The 17,587-nt window shown below is 39.0% G+C and overlaps 2 protein-coding genes across 2 annotated transcripts; both read right to left on the bottom strand.

Moving 5' to 3' along the window:
* Positions 1–392: 392 nt before the first annotated feature.
* Positions 393–7,273, bottom strand: rpz4 (rapunzel 4). The gene is made up of 3 exons (XM_053327879.1): positions 7,143–7,273; positions 3,159–3,222; positions 393–3,006 (listed from the first exon to the last, which is right to left on the bottom strand). The coding sequence occupies exon 3, from the start codon at positions 2,979–2,981 to the stop codon at positions 1,806–1,808; it is 1,176 nt and encodes a 391-aa protein (XP_053183854.1). The 5' UTR covers positions 2,982–3,006; positions 3,159–3,222; positions 7,143–7,273; the 3' UTR covers positions 393–1,805.
* A 507-nt stretch (positions 7,274–7,780) lies between these two features.
* Positions 7,781–11,945, bottom strand: rpz5 (rapunzel 5). The gene is made up of 2 exons (XM_053327878.1): positions 11,871–11,945; positions 7,781–10,235 (listed from the first exon to the last, which is right to left on the bottom strand). The coding sequence occupies exon 2, from the start codon at positions 10,162–10,164 to the stop codon at positions 8,983–8,985; it is 1,182 nt and encodes a 393-aa protein (XP_053183853.1). The 5' UTR covers positions 10,165–10,235; positions 11,871–11,945; the 3' UTR covers positions 7,781–8,982.
* Positions 11,946–17,587: the final 5,642 nt, after the last annotated feature.

Genomic DNA, 17,587 nt, shown 5'->3' with positions numbered 1-17,587 from the left:
AAGAGATAAAAATGTATTTGTATGATGCATGCATGGCATACATTTACTGTAGATAAATAAATGTTTTCAAAGATTAACCACAAATATTAGCAGCATCTGTCATATGTGCTTGTTTTGAAAAATAAATACATAAATGACACATTTCTTAATTAATATCAGATGTTTTTGTTAGTTATTGATAGCAGCTTATATGGATTTAAATTCCTGCAGTTTTTTATTCTCATTTTACTTTTAACAGCCCACCACAAAGCCATAACAAATCATCCAAAAACTAAGTATATGACATATTTATAATAACTATAATAAACAGTCACACTGCAACTGTGATTCTCATCCAAAGTTATTCACAAAAATATACAAACAAACAAAAAATGATGCACTGTAGATTTTATTTAAAAGTTTTTCTACATTCATTGCTTTGGTGTACCAAAAGTATATGAATCAGAGACACTGATAACCCATCTAATATGCTGTGTGGATATGCAAATATTATATAACAGGTGTGCAACATAAACATTTCCATCAGTACTTATACAGTAAATATAGGGCATATTTTGGTCAGAAGATAAATTCATTTTTCAATTATCAACTCAAACTTTGGCAATAACATATAAACAAGACAAACAAAGAAGAAACACACAGAACAGGTTACAGTGGTTTACAATATCACACAAAATATATTAAAAAAAAACCCAAAACATGTCAGTGATATACAAGTGTAATGTCTCCATGATGTATTTTTGCTCTCACAATGTGGTGTTAACATACCTCCAAACACCTGTCATGGTCACATTATGCAAACTTTGATCAAAATCACATCGTAAGAAGATCCCAAATCCACATGTTAAGATTTATAATGTCTAAAATAAAATTCCAACTAACTCTTGGATTAAAAAAAAAAAACATAATAAGTGAAGTTCAGGGTTTTGAGAAGGTACAAGATTCCAGTTTGTGTTGCACAGACACAGATGTAACACAGGAATAGCTATGCTAAGTATCTGTATGTAAACAAAGTGCTGCTGTGTAAATAAAGTTTTATTGTCGCCATTCTTCATTTTTCAGCTAAACAGGATTGTTCAGCCCTGAATGCTGCACTGCCATTTGCACCATGTTTGAACTGAATGTGGTCTGTACAGCAGCTAGTAACAGGGTTTACTACTTTTGGTCAGATGAATACAAGAAAATAAGTCAGAATGAGGATTTTAAGGCTTCTGTCTCAGTCTCTGTAAATCTGGAGACCTTTTCTGCCGTGGCTTTGGTGTGCACGTCCTCAACAGGGTGAGGTCATTGCTTATCACTACCAGAGAGGCATAATCTCCATATGACAGCTGGATTCTATAAATAAACAAATTGGACACGTCCACCTTGTAACAAAACAACTGCTTCCCTCTGAAATTTATAAAGGCTAAATAAAATTAAGATTTAGATGTTATGCCAAATTTTCATTTTAAAATCAACCAATTTCCTAACAAAAAGAGACATTAGAATATAATGCAGCCTAAACCAAGTGGTCAGCACTTGTGTCTGCTTTGAAAAATGAGCAAAGCATGGCTGCAGGGATCAGAAAAGACATTACTGTTAGTTAAATAATAGTTTATGTTGGTTTCTTATGGATGCTCCTCATGTCTGCAGGAGCAAGCATGAGGAAAAGAGGCCAACTCAGTTATAAAAGATTATCAGTGAGGGGCAGTTAAGGCACATTCTGTGAAAAGGCAAGCAGATAGGCAGCAGTGGTGCTTTTTTTTGGTGCAAATATGAAGTTTCCCATACATATAGGATGAGTGACTTTTTGAGTGCATGATTCTTTAAGCAGAGTGAACACAGACGTAGAAGTTTTTGTGCTCCTGCCAGTAGTGCAGCTCAGCGGAGAAGCTCCAGCAGCAGGCCAGGTCTTTGCTGGTTTTGACTGTGTGGACCACACAGGAGCCGGGCAGCTTCTCAAACAACAGCTCTGCAACACTCACCACTGTGACTTTCTTCTGACTCTCGATCAGTTGCTGGATGTGATTCTCATCCACAGGCTCAGAGGAGGAGCTGTAGGACACCACAACATTAAGTTTCTCATCCGATGAAGGGACCTGGAAGCGACTCTTCCCTGTGCAGCAGTGGAAATCCTTCTTGTTTGTGAACAGACCTGAAGGGGACCTGAAAACACGCACAGACCAGCCCACCCAGTCATACTTCTTCTTTAGTTTCTCTATGAGAGCATCAGCTAGCTGCTGGTTGCTTAAGTTCCCCTGGTCCCTCACCAGTCGACGGGACTCCAGCTCAGCCTGTTTGGGGAAGCTGACGATGCAGTCTTCGATCACAGCATTCATTTTATCCTGGACAGCCTTCATCTTCTCACCCCAGTCTTTCAGTAGCTCCTCCTCCTCGCCATACTCCTTTAGAGCAGCGTGACCCAACAGCGCGATGAGCCCGATGCAGAACAGTTTCTTCAGCCTGGCGCAGAAGTCTTCCATCGCCCGGCGACTTTTCTCCTCGTAGTTCAGGGTGATCTCGAGCACGGACTCCCCAGAGAAGTTATCTCCCGTCACGGCGTTGTAGAGGGTGTTCAGGTTTTTGTCCCCGCCAGTCTTGGCAAAATGTTCCAAGAAAAGCTTCTTCTTGACCTCCCTGAACTTAGGTTTGGCGTTGAGGATGTCCATGTACTTCCTGAACTGATTTGTGATGTTTTCCTCCACTGAGAAATACGTAGCATCAACCCCACTTTTCTTGATCTCATCGTTGATCCGCTGAATCTCCTCCGAGACCACCTCCAGACGCTCACGGACCTTCTGGAACTGCTCCTTCATGAACGCAGCCTCTTTGCTCTCCACGTTGTCTAGAGCCAGTTTAACAATGGGGGCAGCGATGGAGAAAACAGGGAAGAGATCACCAGCGATACTGGCCACTACTTCAGCGCCCTGCTCAAACACTTCCATCACGTTCTCCACCACGTTCTTCCTGTCTGCTATGAGCTTTTGTAGTTGGTCTGCCATGTTTGCTGATGTTGCTCGGACTTTTCTAACAAGAGGAAAGACAGTCAAAATGATTCCTTTTGTTAATATTTAAGCTACTTTTAAGTTCAGAGCACAATACAAACTGAGGTTTAAATAAAGTGGAGAAAGTGTCACCCATTTTAGCTTAAAAGTGTAATGTTTCCTTGGTTTACTTACAGCTCTGTTCCACTGTCGTTGAACTATGGCCTGATCTCTTGCTTCTCTTACAACACAGCAGAAACTGATAAGGAAAGAGAGAAACAGTCAAGTGAGCTTCAGTGCTGACTGCTGGCCACACCCAGTTAGCAATGAGTCAACAACGCAAAGGGAATTCAGCAGTGACGGATGACAGGTCTGAGATGAACTGTATGTTAAGTGTATGTTTACTGCAGGGAAATCACAAAAAACACATTGTGGACAGTGAGGATGGCAAAAAGCTGTTAATAAACAACACACTGACTTTGTTATGTAATATAAACACAATATGGAACAACACTTTTTCACTGGACTCATATTTTTAAAATAGAAAAATGACAACAGTGTAGATTAAAATTGTGAGAATGATGTGCTTGAAATATTTAGAGCCACTCAACTAGTCTGTTAATAATGTCAATAGTAAACTTAAGGGAAAAGCTAAAGATAACCCCTTTAAAAGGTCACTAATTAACCCCTTATAGGTTACTTTTTAATCTGTAACAAACCTGAGACATAAAAATGTTATGTGTTAATGTGTAAGATTTAGAAGTGCTGGTAAACTGATTTTTGTTTCCTTTGGACAGAGCCAAGCTAGCTGTTTCCCCCTCATTAAATGTCTGTTTATGCTATGCTAAGCTAACAGGCTACTGGGAACAAGGGAAAACAAGCTGGCTCAAAACAAAATCCACCAATTAACGCCTTTAAAATGTCACGGGAAGAGCTATTCTTCTTCAATAAGTGGTGTTTGAGTCGGGTTGTATCGTCCAAGTGTTGTTACTCTACACACAATGTACTAAGACAATGTTACATTTTCATTTGGAGGGTAAATAATTGATCTCAGTGGTAAAAATATACAAAATACTAACACACAAAATATTATAAAAGACGTTTTCTGTGATCCTGGGTGATTACTGATACGGAGGACATGACCTCCTGTCTCCCTGCCTGACATTCATTTCACTTGAGGAATCTTAATCTTCCTCCAAAGGGCTAGAAGCCAGAGAAATCAAACTGAAACTGTGGTGACTGTGTGATCATCACAGTCTGTCTTCTTGGGCATGTTCAGGCAAGTCCTTTAGGAAAAAATGGAAAATTCAGGTAATGAAATTTTGGTGCATAATCACTGTACACTCATCCACTGACAAAAAAGGGACATGTCTACACATGTTTTTACACAGGTTTCTGACCTTCACAGTGTTGTCCAGTGTTGTTTTCAATTGTGTATTTTATTTTGGCTGGCTGAAGGAGAAACTGCTGCTTCTCCTTCAGCCAGCCCAGTCAGCGAGCGTGGGAAGTGATTAAGTGGAAGAGGTTAAACTTGCTGGGCAAGGGTGCGTTTTCCAGTGTAACTCAGCAGGTTACCACAGCAACAAGACAATGGAAAATAATCAGTCAGCTCATTCGTCTCCCTGCTAAGGTCTGTCCCAAGGGGGTTTGTCTCACTCGACTGCAGAGGATAGCTCAATGTATCGCACACCTCTGCACATCTGGAATCCTCCACAGACAAAATGGAGACTAGACTAGATTGATTGAATTCCAACACTGATATACAGGTTAGACTAAAGATATCCTGTTTTAGGTGTGTGTACAAATAAAGGAATAGTTATTAGAATATTTTAGGAAATATGCATATTAATTTTCTTGGTGAGAGGTCAGATGAAGAGAACACTTTCATGTCATTACAGTAAAAATGAATGAGAGACAATTAGCTTATCTTAGCATAAAGACCACATATATTCCTAATGTGTTGCTTGTTTACAAAAGTCAGAGTAAAAATGACATCTTGTCTTTTTTTTGGGGGGGGGGCTTCTTGGCTAGAGGCAGAGACCCCCCCCCCCCCCACCATTGAACTCAAACTTGGTATTTTAATCTGGATTAAGCAAATGAGGTGTAACATGTTAATTAGGATAGGATAGCTGTCCCTCCCTGTAGTCAATCTTTGTGCTAAATTAAGTGAACTACACTGGATTTATATTTGCATTACAGCGAGTGGCATCAATAGTCTCATCTTTCTGCAAAAGACGCCAATCAGCATATCTCCCAACACATCAAACAATTCCTTGAGAACGAGCTTTTGACTCTCAACTACATATCTTTAAAACTGGTATAGTTGTGATATTTGAGTAATTTCCTTCTAAGACTTGAGAACAAAAACAAGAAAGTACAAGAAATTCCAGCCGGATGTTAAAGCTTTTACAGTTACTGTGTCTCATTTGATTTGACCATGTTAAAACTGTGATTCCTGTTTTCCTCTGTTGTTCTCTCTCTTTCTCTGGGTCCCATGGGATGTGTAACTGCACTCTGAGTGCATGTAAAGCACCTTCACACAGACAATTCAAACATAAAAGTGAGAGAAGAAATCACATTTTCAGAGACAAAGAGCTAGAGGTGTATCTACAGTTCACATAACAGAGATATGGATGCCTGCACAAGCATAAAAACTCAGATTTCCACTTCGGCCAATATGCTGTGACATATAGTTGTGCAAAGTAACTGCATAGTTTTGAAGTAGGCTACTTGTACTTCACCTGAGTATTTCCACATCATGTTTACATTTACACCGTCAATCTTGTACATTCCAGCCATTTTGGATTTTAACCCCTTACAAAAAGCCCAGCCTGTCTAGCTGGGGCTTCTTGTCATGTTTCAGATGTTTATAAGTTGTTTGCACTTCGAACACATCGAGATTTCCCTCTAAACTTCTCAGATGGTTATTCAAATAGTGTTTGAGGACCATATATGCACAATAATCCATTATTTCACAAAAATGTAAGATCTGAAGAAGGATTTGAAAAAAAGTCCTACCCCAGTAATCATCTCACCCCTCAGATTTATGTAATGACTCTTTGGAGGGGGCCTAGGACCCCTAGGTTGGGAACCACTGGACTAAACTACCTAAAAACTAGCTCCATCTCAAGCAGCTACAACAGTAACATGATGAACACACACACGGATAATGCAAAATTCAATATCAGTCAGTGTTCACCTTTCTGCAGTACTTTTAATTTTGATAACATACATTTTGCTGATAATACTTTTCTTATTTTTGTAATGTGACATTTTAAATGCAGGACTTTTACTTGTACAATAAGAGTATGTTACTTCATGGTATTAGTACTTTTTCCATCACTACTAATATACAGTTTTATGAAATGTACTGATTGCAAACAGCACACACTGAAAACATGATCATTACATCACATTTTATGAACATAATTGTGTTTAACAGCATTGGTGATTATGATACAAACCAAACAACTCTGAATTGAAACACATCATGTGCATGCTGCCATATATTTCAGACAGAAAATAGAGAATGGCTCTGAAAAAGTTGGTTGCATTTCTGTTAACGCTGGAGCTTCTTCTGACTGGAGAGATGACCAAACCCTCCCTCCCTCCTTCCCTCCCACAGCTGACCGAGGACAACTAAACCCTCTGTTAATGCGCCCTCTTAATGGAAAATGTATCGATCAGTGCGTGTTCAAGGGCTCTAATTGTATCATTTTACAGCCGAAGGATAGAAAGCCAAACAAACATCGCAGGTTAACGCCACAGATTAGGTTTTTATAACAACGCAGCAACACAAGTGGATAACACGCCTTTTACAAAGTTGGGCACTTCCTGGAAAAAAGTGAAGCGGTGGCACCACACTTGGCAAACAACGCCCATAAAAGTAGATCGTTTTTGTTTTATCTGCATTAAAATGTGCAGATTGCTTCTAATCAGCCACTTCACTTTATTAAATGAAGCTGCGTTAACAAAAAAATATGAAAGTGCACTCGATATTAAATACCATTACGCTGCGTCAAAGAGGAAAAATGCTCGATTATGTAACGAGAGACTTGTGAAGTGAAGTCGATAAAGAAGAATCGATCATGTCCTTTTAAAGTGTCCTATCATTACCACGTAGTTAACATAATTGTGTCTGTCCACAATGAGACATAATTTTAACAGAAATGAACTCACCTTAAAAAAGTTTGCGGAAGAAACACACTAACTTGCAGGCTGTTTGTCTTTCCTATTGGTCATGTGGCTCTCATATTACAGACAAGAGGCACACCCAGTCAGACAGAAAAAAACAAAAAAAACTTGGGTGGTAGAAAAAAAAAAGTTATGAACATAATAGGTTGTTAAAGATCAACCTCCACCCATTTGTCAAATAATGCCACGTTATTAAAGCATTAACTGCTGCAGGAGGTTATTTGAATTTGTTCTGACTAGAGATACAGCCAGCAGATTATGCCTCCTTTCTTAGTCATAATTTCATTGACTGTTTTTATATGAGTAAAAAAACGGAGTAGCCTAATGATGATGATGATGATGACAAAAATATTCATATGTTGTTGTTTATTACAAATACAAGTAAAATATACATAAGTATTTTAATGAAGATTGGCAGTGAAGTATTGCACCAAAACCACAAATATTAAAATAGATTTCTTTTTGCACATTTATATGAAGCAGAGGTCAATAAGAAGAAAACCTTCTATAGTATACTATTTATTTTGATATATATGATGTATAGATGGTACATTTTTGTTGGAAAAGAAATTGAAACAATTAAAGAATCAAGTAAACAATAAAAAAAAAAACAACAACGTCAAATTGCTTGCTTGTTCTGGAGCTTTTGATCATATCACACAGTCTTCATCAGCAGCTTTCCACTATTCTGAGTACCTCAGGTCTTCTGATCCATGTTTTTTGGTCATTTTTGGGGATTAAGTTCATTCACTAACTGAGAAGATTGACACTACTCTCATTTCTGTCCCTTAAATATGGATTTAGAGGCAGGAGATGGTTGGCTTTGCTTGGCGTAAAGCCTAAAAACAATAGAGACCCAGCTAGCTGTTTAACGTCCTTTGTCTGCTGTGGGGTCGGCCTCTTACCTATGGTGTGATTCCACACTCTTTTGTCTTTCGCAGGTATCAGCACCGACCCCCTGAAGTGTGAAATTAAGAGGTCTAGTCAACACAATTTAAAATACACATGGGTTTGAATGGGTGTCTCAGGTAGTAGAAATGCAAAGGAATTTAAAAGTCTGATATCTTGGTGAGAAGGTGGGAGGTTGGGTATTTTACAAATAAGTTGAAATTACCATTACAGTGCTAAGCTACGCTAACCATCTCCAGGCTGTATCAGAGCGGTGTCAATCAAGTATTCATTTAAATGTGTTACATGACAGTTCCTTTTCGATGTTGGAAACAAAAACAATCTCCACTCAAGGTCCAGTTACTTGTTTGTTCAAGGATGAACTGTGAAAGTCAAAATAACCAAAAAAATTCAAATCCAAATGGACAAATCAGGGTATGTCCTCACATTACAAATCCATTGACACCTTAAATCAGTCCTGCTGTTTGATTAACAACATTGCATACATTGGTCCTACACACCGACTGGGAAAGGGTACCCGGCATGGCAAAGTCTCTGGAGACTGACACACTGATATCATCTCTCAATCGTCCTATCACCCAGCCCCGGTAAAAATCATTATATGTTTCATAACAGTAAAGAGAAGCTGGCATAGAGATGTATGTATGGCTCTGAAATTTCTATAACACCCTCAAGCTGTGGTATCATCATCAGCTGAGGAAAGATACAGAATAAGAATAAAAAATCAAAAGAGTTAGAAAATGATTCACAAACCAGAACCCAAAAAGAGCAGATTATGCATCAGCACAGACAATATTTATGAATAGTTTTCTATATTTCTATGAAAGCATTTCCAGGATTCTGTGAAGACATTCATTAATGTATCTGTAGCTCATATCCTCCCACACGCAGCTACACTTTACATTACTCTTTGAGCCTACTCTGGGTGGATACACAGGTACGCTCTTTTGTGTTTCCCATAGTAATAACATTCCACATCAAAGTTGTTGGTCTCCACCACGTCTTTATAATGGCTGACAGCGTGGACCAGGCAGTTGGGGAATTCCTTGTTCAAATTAAGAGCCACTGCCATCATGTTGCCCTTTAGCTTCTGCTGCTCAATCTGCTCCCTGATCTTACTCTTGTCAATGGGCTTGGGGTTACTGCAGAAAGAGATCACCACTTTGATCTTGGTCTTGGTCAAAATGTCAAACCAGTTGGCTCCACCACTTCCATGGTACTTCTTTCCTGCCAGCCAGTTGAAAAAGAAAATGCGCTCCCTGTCACTGAAGGCCCTGACAGACCAGTTCACCCAATCGTATTTCTTAGCGAGTGAATCCAGAAGGGTTTTGGTGAAGTCGGAGCTGACTGTGCCGGGGTTCTCCTGAACTAGGTGCTCCATATCCAGCTTGGCTTGAACTGCAAAATTGTCTGTGCAGTCATCCACAGCTGCTTTCATTCGTTTCTCCACATCCTCCATCCGCTCTTGCCACTTCTTCACCATCTCCTCCCCGACTACTCCTTCCTTGAGTGCAGAATGGCCCATAACAGCAATAATGCCGACCACAAAGAGCTTTTTCAGCCGGGCGCAGAAATCTTCAACTGCCCTTCTGCCTCTCTGCTCTGTGGTGACTACTGTTTCCAGCATAGGGTCTCCTGAGGTGTTCTCCCCAGTGACAGCATTGTAAAGGGCGTCCAAGTTCAAATCGCCATCGGTGTTCTCGTAATGGCTGAGGAACTTCTCCATCTTCTTCTCCTTGAACTTTGGCTTGGCGTTGACAAAGTCCTGGAACTTTTCATACTGGCTGAGCATCTGAGCCTCTCGATCAAAGTTCTGCTTGTTCATCGACGTCCTCTGCAGCTCCAGTGCAATTTTGTCAATCTCATCTTGGATCCCCTCGAGTTTCTGGTTGACCTTGTCGAACTGCTGCTGCATGTAACGAGACTCTTTGCTGTCCGGGTTGCTGAGTAGCTCGGCTGAAGCCACGAACACAGCCTCCAAGACAGGGTGAAGCTGGCCCACAGTGGAAGCAAGCACTTCAGAAGCTTGCCCCATGATCTCCACACCTTTCTCGATCTTGTCCCTGTTCTGGACGAGCCAATTTGCCACACTGCTCATCTTTACTTTTTATCTAATTCACACTTAGTAATAAAATGGGGTTTTTCCACAGCCAGACACTTTGCTGGTACCTGAAAGAAGAAGAGACATAAAACCCTTGTAAAGATCATTATCATGTGATTTTAGGACAGGTAATTTATTTTTCAGTTAAATTTAGCAAAGCAGATATAATTAGCTGGCATGAAGTCATTTTTCTCACAGGACATTTACCTGGCAAACAAAACCCTACTACAACAAAGCAAATAGCAGGTCATGTCATCACATGTAGGCATCCAGTTTCATGCCACACCCTCAGAGCTTCAGTAAATGACAGTGACTTGTTTTAAGCCTTGGTGGCAATGACACATATTAAAAATAAAAAAAGCTCAAGAAAGTACACAAACCAGGCACACATGATGGCAGTTCAGAGCAAATATCAAACATAGAATGTGTACTCATGAATTGTGGCATGACGTATTGTGCAATATTGCAGTACTGCCCTCTGGGATGTCACTTTTTTACTGCTGTAACAATAGCCAAAAGCCAAAGTAAACACAGATGTTCACAACATGGGAAAAAGGGGAATTTACTTTGGTAACGATAGCATGATTTTCTATGTAAAATACTCAAGAGACATGAGCTAACTTAATTCCCATCCCCTGGAGCCCGTATCCAGTTCAGAAAAAAAGGCACACCCAGGTCTGAGAGAAGAAAACCCCCACCAATGCACTTGTTCAACAATGCAGTAACACTTCTCTCCTCATTACTGTCTCTAATGTAAATTCAACCAAACACATGCAAATATGTTTTTAGGGGGGTTTACATGAAAAGAGGCAAATACTTGTTTACATGTAAGCACAAAACATGGGCTTACTGATAATTGCTGCAGTTATGAGATCAGTGGTGTCATTTTACAGCCTTTCCTATCACTACACTAATTAGATTGACTTTATTCAGTCACATGCCATCAGTGTCTTTTACATTTTTGTTCTACATTTCCATGTGAACCAGATGCTGAAAATAACAAAAAGTGCACATTTCAAATTTGAATTTGTAATGACATAAAATAATGAAATATCATTCTAATCTAAAGGAGGAAAAAACACTGAAAGAAAAATACTTACTGGGTAATTTTGTTGGTTTTGTGCTTGAAAATATCTTTCCTTGTAAAACAACAATTAAAAATAAAAAGTTGGTCTTCTTTTAAGGTGAAATATATTTTTGTCAAAGGGAAAAAAGGCGAGTCCCACACAGCACTTCAGACACTGGCTTCCCTTTCCAGTGTGATATGCTAGAGACCACGTACACAAGTCCTTAACAAGACCAGATCCCCCAAAGGACTCATTTATACCTCTGAAATGCCATTTTTCAGTTGGAAAAACCCCAAATCAAAACAAAAATAGAGGACTTTACAGAAAACAGCCCCCAATGCTCTTAAGACAGGTCAACTCCAATAAAGGTCAGAAAAGCTGAACAAATCAAATGAAATATTGACTTTTGTTTTCTCTTTCTTTCTTTCTTTCTTTCTTTCTTTCTTTCTTTCTTTCTTTCTTTCTTTCTTTCTTTCTTTCTTTCTTGTTTGTCTGTCTGTCTGTCTGTCTGTCTTCCTCACTTTCTTCCTCACTTTCTTCAATTTCTCATTTTCGCAAGAAAAAAAAGAAAGCAGTGAAGTTAATGAGAGAGATGCTGAATAAACAATTAAAGCAGAAAATAAGAAAAAAACTCACCGTTTTAGGTAAATATCCAGTGGGCTACAATCCAGTTATCCAGTAGTCCAGTTGTGCCTGTGAGCACCAGGCTCCTTGGGATGTATATATACACTCTCTCTCTCTCTCTCCCAGTGGCTGCCTCTCTCTCTCTCTCTCTATCTCGTCACTCCCCCTTTGGAACTCCTCCATCCCGTTCCAGCATTCCTCAGAAACCCACTCAGATGGATGAGGGGCCGGCACTGACACAGATAACATCCTGTACACCATGCACCCTGGGAAAAATGGTGACTGGTTTGTGTTTTTGTGTGTTTATGTGTAACAAAGATGATATAGAGGGAGAGAGGAGCGCACAGAGATTAAAAACAGTATAAACAATGAGAAAGAGAATTTAAAAAAAAAAAGAGGCCAGTCACAGTAGGGTTCAGCAAAGTGACCCATTAGGACAAAACCCCTCTTGTTGTGGCTCGAACACGGTTGCCATGGCTACTTCACTGGTTCCTCCAACTTGTGTGAGACTGTGCACACTTTAAATCCTAAATCAGCTCGTTCTGTTCACAACAAGTTCAGATTCACAGCACAGTTAGTTTCCCAAATAACCAAACATTACTGGTTAGTTACCAAATGAAAATGTGAGAGGATTTGTTGAATGTTGACCTACTTCACTCTGAATCTGATAATTAGTGATGAAAAGCTATTGGACTCTGGATTCAAGCATTGCAAAGAGGGGCATTTGCCCTGCAGGGGCAGCACTTTCAGAATCAGTCCGTCACAGTGCCGTCCAGTGAAAGACAGTCTGTGTTTCTGAGTGAACACCATGACAGTCAGAGCTCACTCATGTCCTTTGTGCTTAATAAAGCACACACACACACAGACCCATGTCACTGTCAACTAGCCTATGCTGTTTAATGGATCATAAAGAGGCAACAACAGGAAGAGCAGGGAGGGACGTTCACGGCAAATTGATGCTGGTTAGCTGGGCAGAGCTCGTCCGCCACCGCCTTTTTCCTGTGTCATCCCACTGTCACATCTCACACTTTACTTATTTGCAACCATCAGAAAATAGAGATGAGCTTTCGCAGAGACTCTACAGTATGTAGCCGGATGGGTGGTACAGGTCGGCGCTGGTAAACACACACTGTCGAGGCCTGAGCACGACGTCACCCAGTTGGAAGTACTCACTCGCTTTCTATGGCTGTTGTGCTGTGTGTTTGTTTTCCAAACAGATCTTTCTAAAGAACCAAAGCTCTTTTATACTGGCAGAAAATTATCTGCAAAAACCTTACACACATACTGCACCAACTTTTGAAGCTTGAGAGTGAACAAACAACACACAGCCTATTAAAAAAAGCGCTCACTCTGGTATTAATGGAAAGTGTTGAATTTGTAAAAAAGCAATGCCTTTGTTGTGTGTGGGTCCAGGCTCACCAGGTGGAAATGTGGGTAAAATATGTGAGATAATGATAACCAGCTGTGGAAAGAAGAGCATAAAGCTTTGAGTGCATCTAGCTGCTGTTCTGTCTGCCTTTACTCAGCATGATTTTGTTTTTTGATGTCCATGTTTTGATGCACTATTTTCTGAGGATAGTGGATTACACAAATATTACAAATGTGTTGAGCCCTCACTGAAAATGTGTGTTCATTTTACAATAATAGGATGGTAACTTTTATGTTAGTGCTGTAGAAAAGTGATTGATCTGACCAGTCACTTTATTGGCTTGACGCTCTATTAAAACCTTACTTCTATTACAAATGATGGAAAGAGGTGTTTAACTAATGTTCCATATATTGCTGATGGAAGACTAATCTAGTACGAGTGTCTAGTGAGAGTTGTGTCATCTTTGTTGTTTGTGTCTGGAAGCTGAAATGATAAACGATTTCCTTGTCCGAGGAAGCTATTGGCCACGTTTTATCTTTTTGACCTTGGCCACTGCCTAGTGTTTCCTCTTCACCACAAGATGTCTCTTCAGCTCACAGGAAAAGACCCCAGTTGCTCATCTCATGGCTGATTGTGAGCAACATTTTCTGGGAAGGGGTCGGGAGTTTGAAAATGTCAACTGCACAAACTGTGAGGATTTTTTATAATTGCATATCATTTACTTAGAAAATAGAGAGCACTATAATGTAAAGAGATGATAAAGATAATAGAAGATAAAGATCCTGACATACTTAACTGTGGCAGAGTTTTAAAGGGATGCAAAATATTGATGACGCTGCGAGACCAGGAAATTTCATTCAGTTCCAGTTTAATGTTCTTTGTACATAATGTAATATGTTTTATAAACCATCTTGGATCTTAACACACCATCCAAAGTAGTCACTGATCAAGATGCTGCAGTCAAACAAGGTGAAATGTTTGGCAATAACGACCCGCTAACAGACATTTTCTTTCATGTTGTAGTCATCCACGCCTTGTTATTACATCAGTGTGTCGACAGATTGCTTCATAAATAGTAAAGTTGTTGGTGGGAAAAATGGGATTTCATAACTAGTCATGCTGGATTTCGATGACTCCCATGGGAAACTAAATGTGGGCAGGACTGGAAGGACTAAGAGGTTCTTTAAATACAACTTATGTTTAAAAATGAAAGTATTTTCCTGGTGTAATGAATGCTTAATTGAGGGATATCACCTCTGACCCCAAACAGCAGACAAAAAGTTGATTTGTGCCAACATTATCATGTGTTAACATTTCCCTCAAAGCTGCATTGGATTAAATGGCAGGAAGGGATTTCATACAACTAAAACAAAGATGAAGTCCTGCTGAGTTGTGAACACTGAGATAATATCAGTGTAGTGTGTATATAATCTCATAGGCAACCAACTGGAAAGATTAATATCCCTTTAAAATGTAAATGTCAACATAAAAATGCTTTTAGAGTGAGAGGAAAACTGCAGCTGTGAATATTTTATGATTTTATTTTTGGTTCTGCTGCTTTTACTCTCCCAGAAGATAAATAAAGCAGCCATGTCAAATTTTCGCATTTTGATGATGTTACTACCAGCAGTTCCCATTTACCGGGAAATACAAGTTACATTTTCGTGGAATACCTCTCTAGTTTTTAATTTGATGGTGGAGTTTTCTTTTTGAGTAACACAGGCTTTTCCACATCCCTCTCCAGATGTTTCCAGGTCACAGAGAACAGGACGTACATGGTGACAGACTTCAAGCATCACTCGGTATGTACACGTCAAAGGACAGCAGGGACAGAGGTAAAGTCCTTCCTTACTTCATTCTAAAGGCAGTTTCATGGAAAATGAAAGTTACAGATCTTTTATCATTGCTTATCTTGTGCTACAACACAAGCATTGACTATAAAGTCCTTGCTTGCAACATATCTCAGTTCTGTAAACTGAATTAACCTAACTTTAGAATAAGGGCATTTCTGAGGGAAAAGAAAGACAAACATCAGAAAAACTCCCAATTTCCCCTTTAATTCACAGTACTATTCTTTTAAAACTTGCCAGAGTTACTGTTTTCAAAAAGTTGACAATCATGGACAGAGACTGTTACACACAGCAGTTGACTATTAATAATTTATGGCAGTCCTTTTTTGTTTTATTGGCAGAAATAAGTTTCAATAATAGTAACCCCCATCATTGTTTTACATTTATGGTACCATTGACCATTAACACTTTGTCACTAATCTCTTCCTATCAGTTCTTTATTGAGTTTCTGTGTGTAGTTTCCTTATGATGCCAAACAAAAGTGAACTTTGACCAGCCTGAGTCACCCTCCAATGATCTCTATGCACAACAATGACCGCAGCAGCCAAAGGCCCGACCGACCACCTCAATACAAGCACATCTGTCACTCACGCAGATCAATACAAACTCAGGTTGGATCTCAGGAAACAGATAAAGGTTTAGAGGCTGGGAAAAGGCGGCTTATTGATTTCAGGCAAATTCACCCGAGTCCATCTTTGCCCTTATACAACTGAGTCAAACCACATTTAAGCCTCATGTAAATTGGAAATCCAATTACTCTTGCTGGCAGACATTTTGTTTAGTCATATTGTTGTACTCCTGATTTACCGAAAGCCTCCAAAAACGTACACACTACAGTAGTTCAATTAAATTAAGATGCTCAAATTATATTAATAAACTTCTTGATACATTGGTTTATTTATAGAGTAGAATCCAGTGGATTGGTTCACAATTTAGTTCAAGTTTTATCATTTTAAAGGATATCACAGCACTGACTGCAGAAATGTTTGCAGTCGTCACAGGAAAAAAATGTCATGTTTTTTTTTCTTGGGTCACACCTTTAATTCACTAATGGTTTTGTGGACAGACAAATACGCCTTGGGGACTATTTATACACTTGCTGGGGGGAAAACTCCCAGAAACTCCCTGAATTTTGAGGTTACACATCGTCATCACACAGCCTCCTGCTAAATTTATACTTTTGCTAGAAGAAACCACTCTGTGTTAGTTACAGAGTGGACTCAAACACTCTTTTAATATGCTTGAAATCAAAATTAAACTAAAGTTAAAGTCTAATCAGAATCAAATTGCTACTATCTGTTCTCACTTATTTTCCTCTGACATTCAATTCAGATTTTAGTTGGAAATCTAAGATCAAAGATTAATAAACACTTGTTACTTGTTACATTTCATTATGAGCAGCTGTACATTTAGGCAAAGGCATCTGTTTTTGGTAATAGCAGCCAGATGGCACAATGACACAGGAAACCAAGCTGACATATTTTTGTTTCAAAAATGTTTTTTCATATTACTTTCCCACTTGGGTCAGTCCGTAGATATGCTACTCAGACATGATATAACAATTTGACATGAAGATCCCTTCATATTCAGTTTGTTTTCAATAAGGAATCCACAGCTGCACATCTGCTGCTATAACTATAACCATCACAGCTATGTAATATAATTGTACTAAACAAATATTATCTGTGTTTGAACTATTGCCGAGAGCCAAAGGCAAATACTTTAAGAAACACTAATAAGAAACAGTGAATACAGAGTGATGATCAGTATCAGGACGTAGTGAATGGAGACTCTTTTCCCAAAACAAATGCCCAGAAATGATGTGTTTATGGTCATAGTCCAAAGCCCTCTATCAGGTATAGAAATCAGTCATATACAGGAGCCAAGGCAGAAATTGTGTGACATTTCAGCAGAGGTGGTCAAGTAAAAGTATCACTACTTTGATGAAATTTTACTTGAGCACAAGTACAAGTACTGGTCCAAAAATATACTCAAGTAAAAGTAAAAAGTAGCTTTATTCAGAGTAAAAGCTACTTAGTTACTTTTTTAATGAGAGTGGGAGGTGGCTGTAGTTCAAAAAGGACAAAGTGAGCCCATAAATCTCTATGTAGTTGTTTTAATTTAAGGTAACGGTTTACATTTACAAATTCAACTTCAATGACAAAATGAAATATGTCGACACACAACATTTAAAACATTTATAGAGACATGTGTCATTTTAGTGAAGACCATCCCATAAAACATTTTCAAATAACACAACCATTGAATTGAAGGTGGCATAAATTGTGGATTATATATAGCTTTAACTGAATATTTATTTTAACCCAATACTCAATCTTTCCATAGGCCTAACCACCCAAACCAAACTTCATGCTTAGCCCAATCTTAATATTAGACAACTTTTATATGTGTTGTTCTGTTGAGTGGTTACAAACTACACATTTTGTTGGTTAACTTGGATGACTTGATGGGAGACGATACTTTTCTCAGGTCTGGACAGATTGTCTGCA

This window comes from Scomber japonicus, chromosome 10 (genome assembly GCF_027409825.1).
Source record: "Scomber japonicus isolate fScoJap1 chromosome 10, fScoJap1.pri, whole genome shotgun sequence".
Lineage (NCBI taxonomy): Eukaryota > Metazoa > Chordata > Actinopteri > Scombriformes > Scombridae > Scomber > Scomber japonicus.
This window is presented reverse-complemented; position numbering and strand designations above follow the sequence as displayed.

What these genes read in the sequence shown, in the direction of transcription:
- rpz4 (XM_053327879.1), bottom strand. Translation starts at nt 2,981, where the DNA reads ATGGCAGACCAACTACAAAAGCTCATAGCAGACAGGAAGAACGTGGTG.
- rpz5 (XM_053327878.1), bottom strand. Translation starts at nt 10,164, where the DNA reads ATGAGCAGTGTGGCAAATTGGCTCGTCCAGAACAGGGACAAGATCGAG.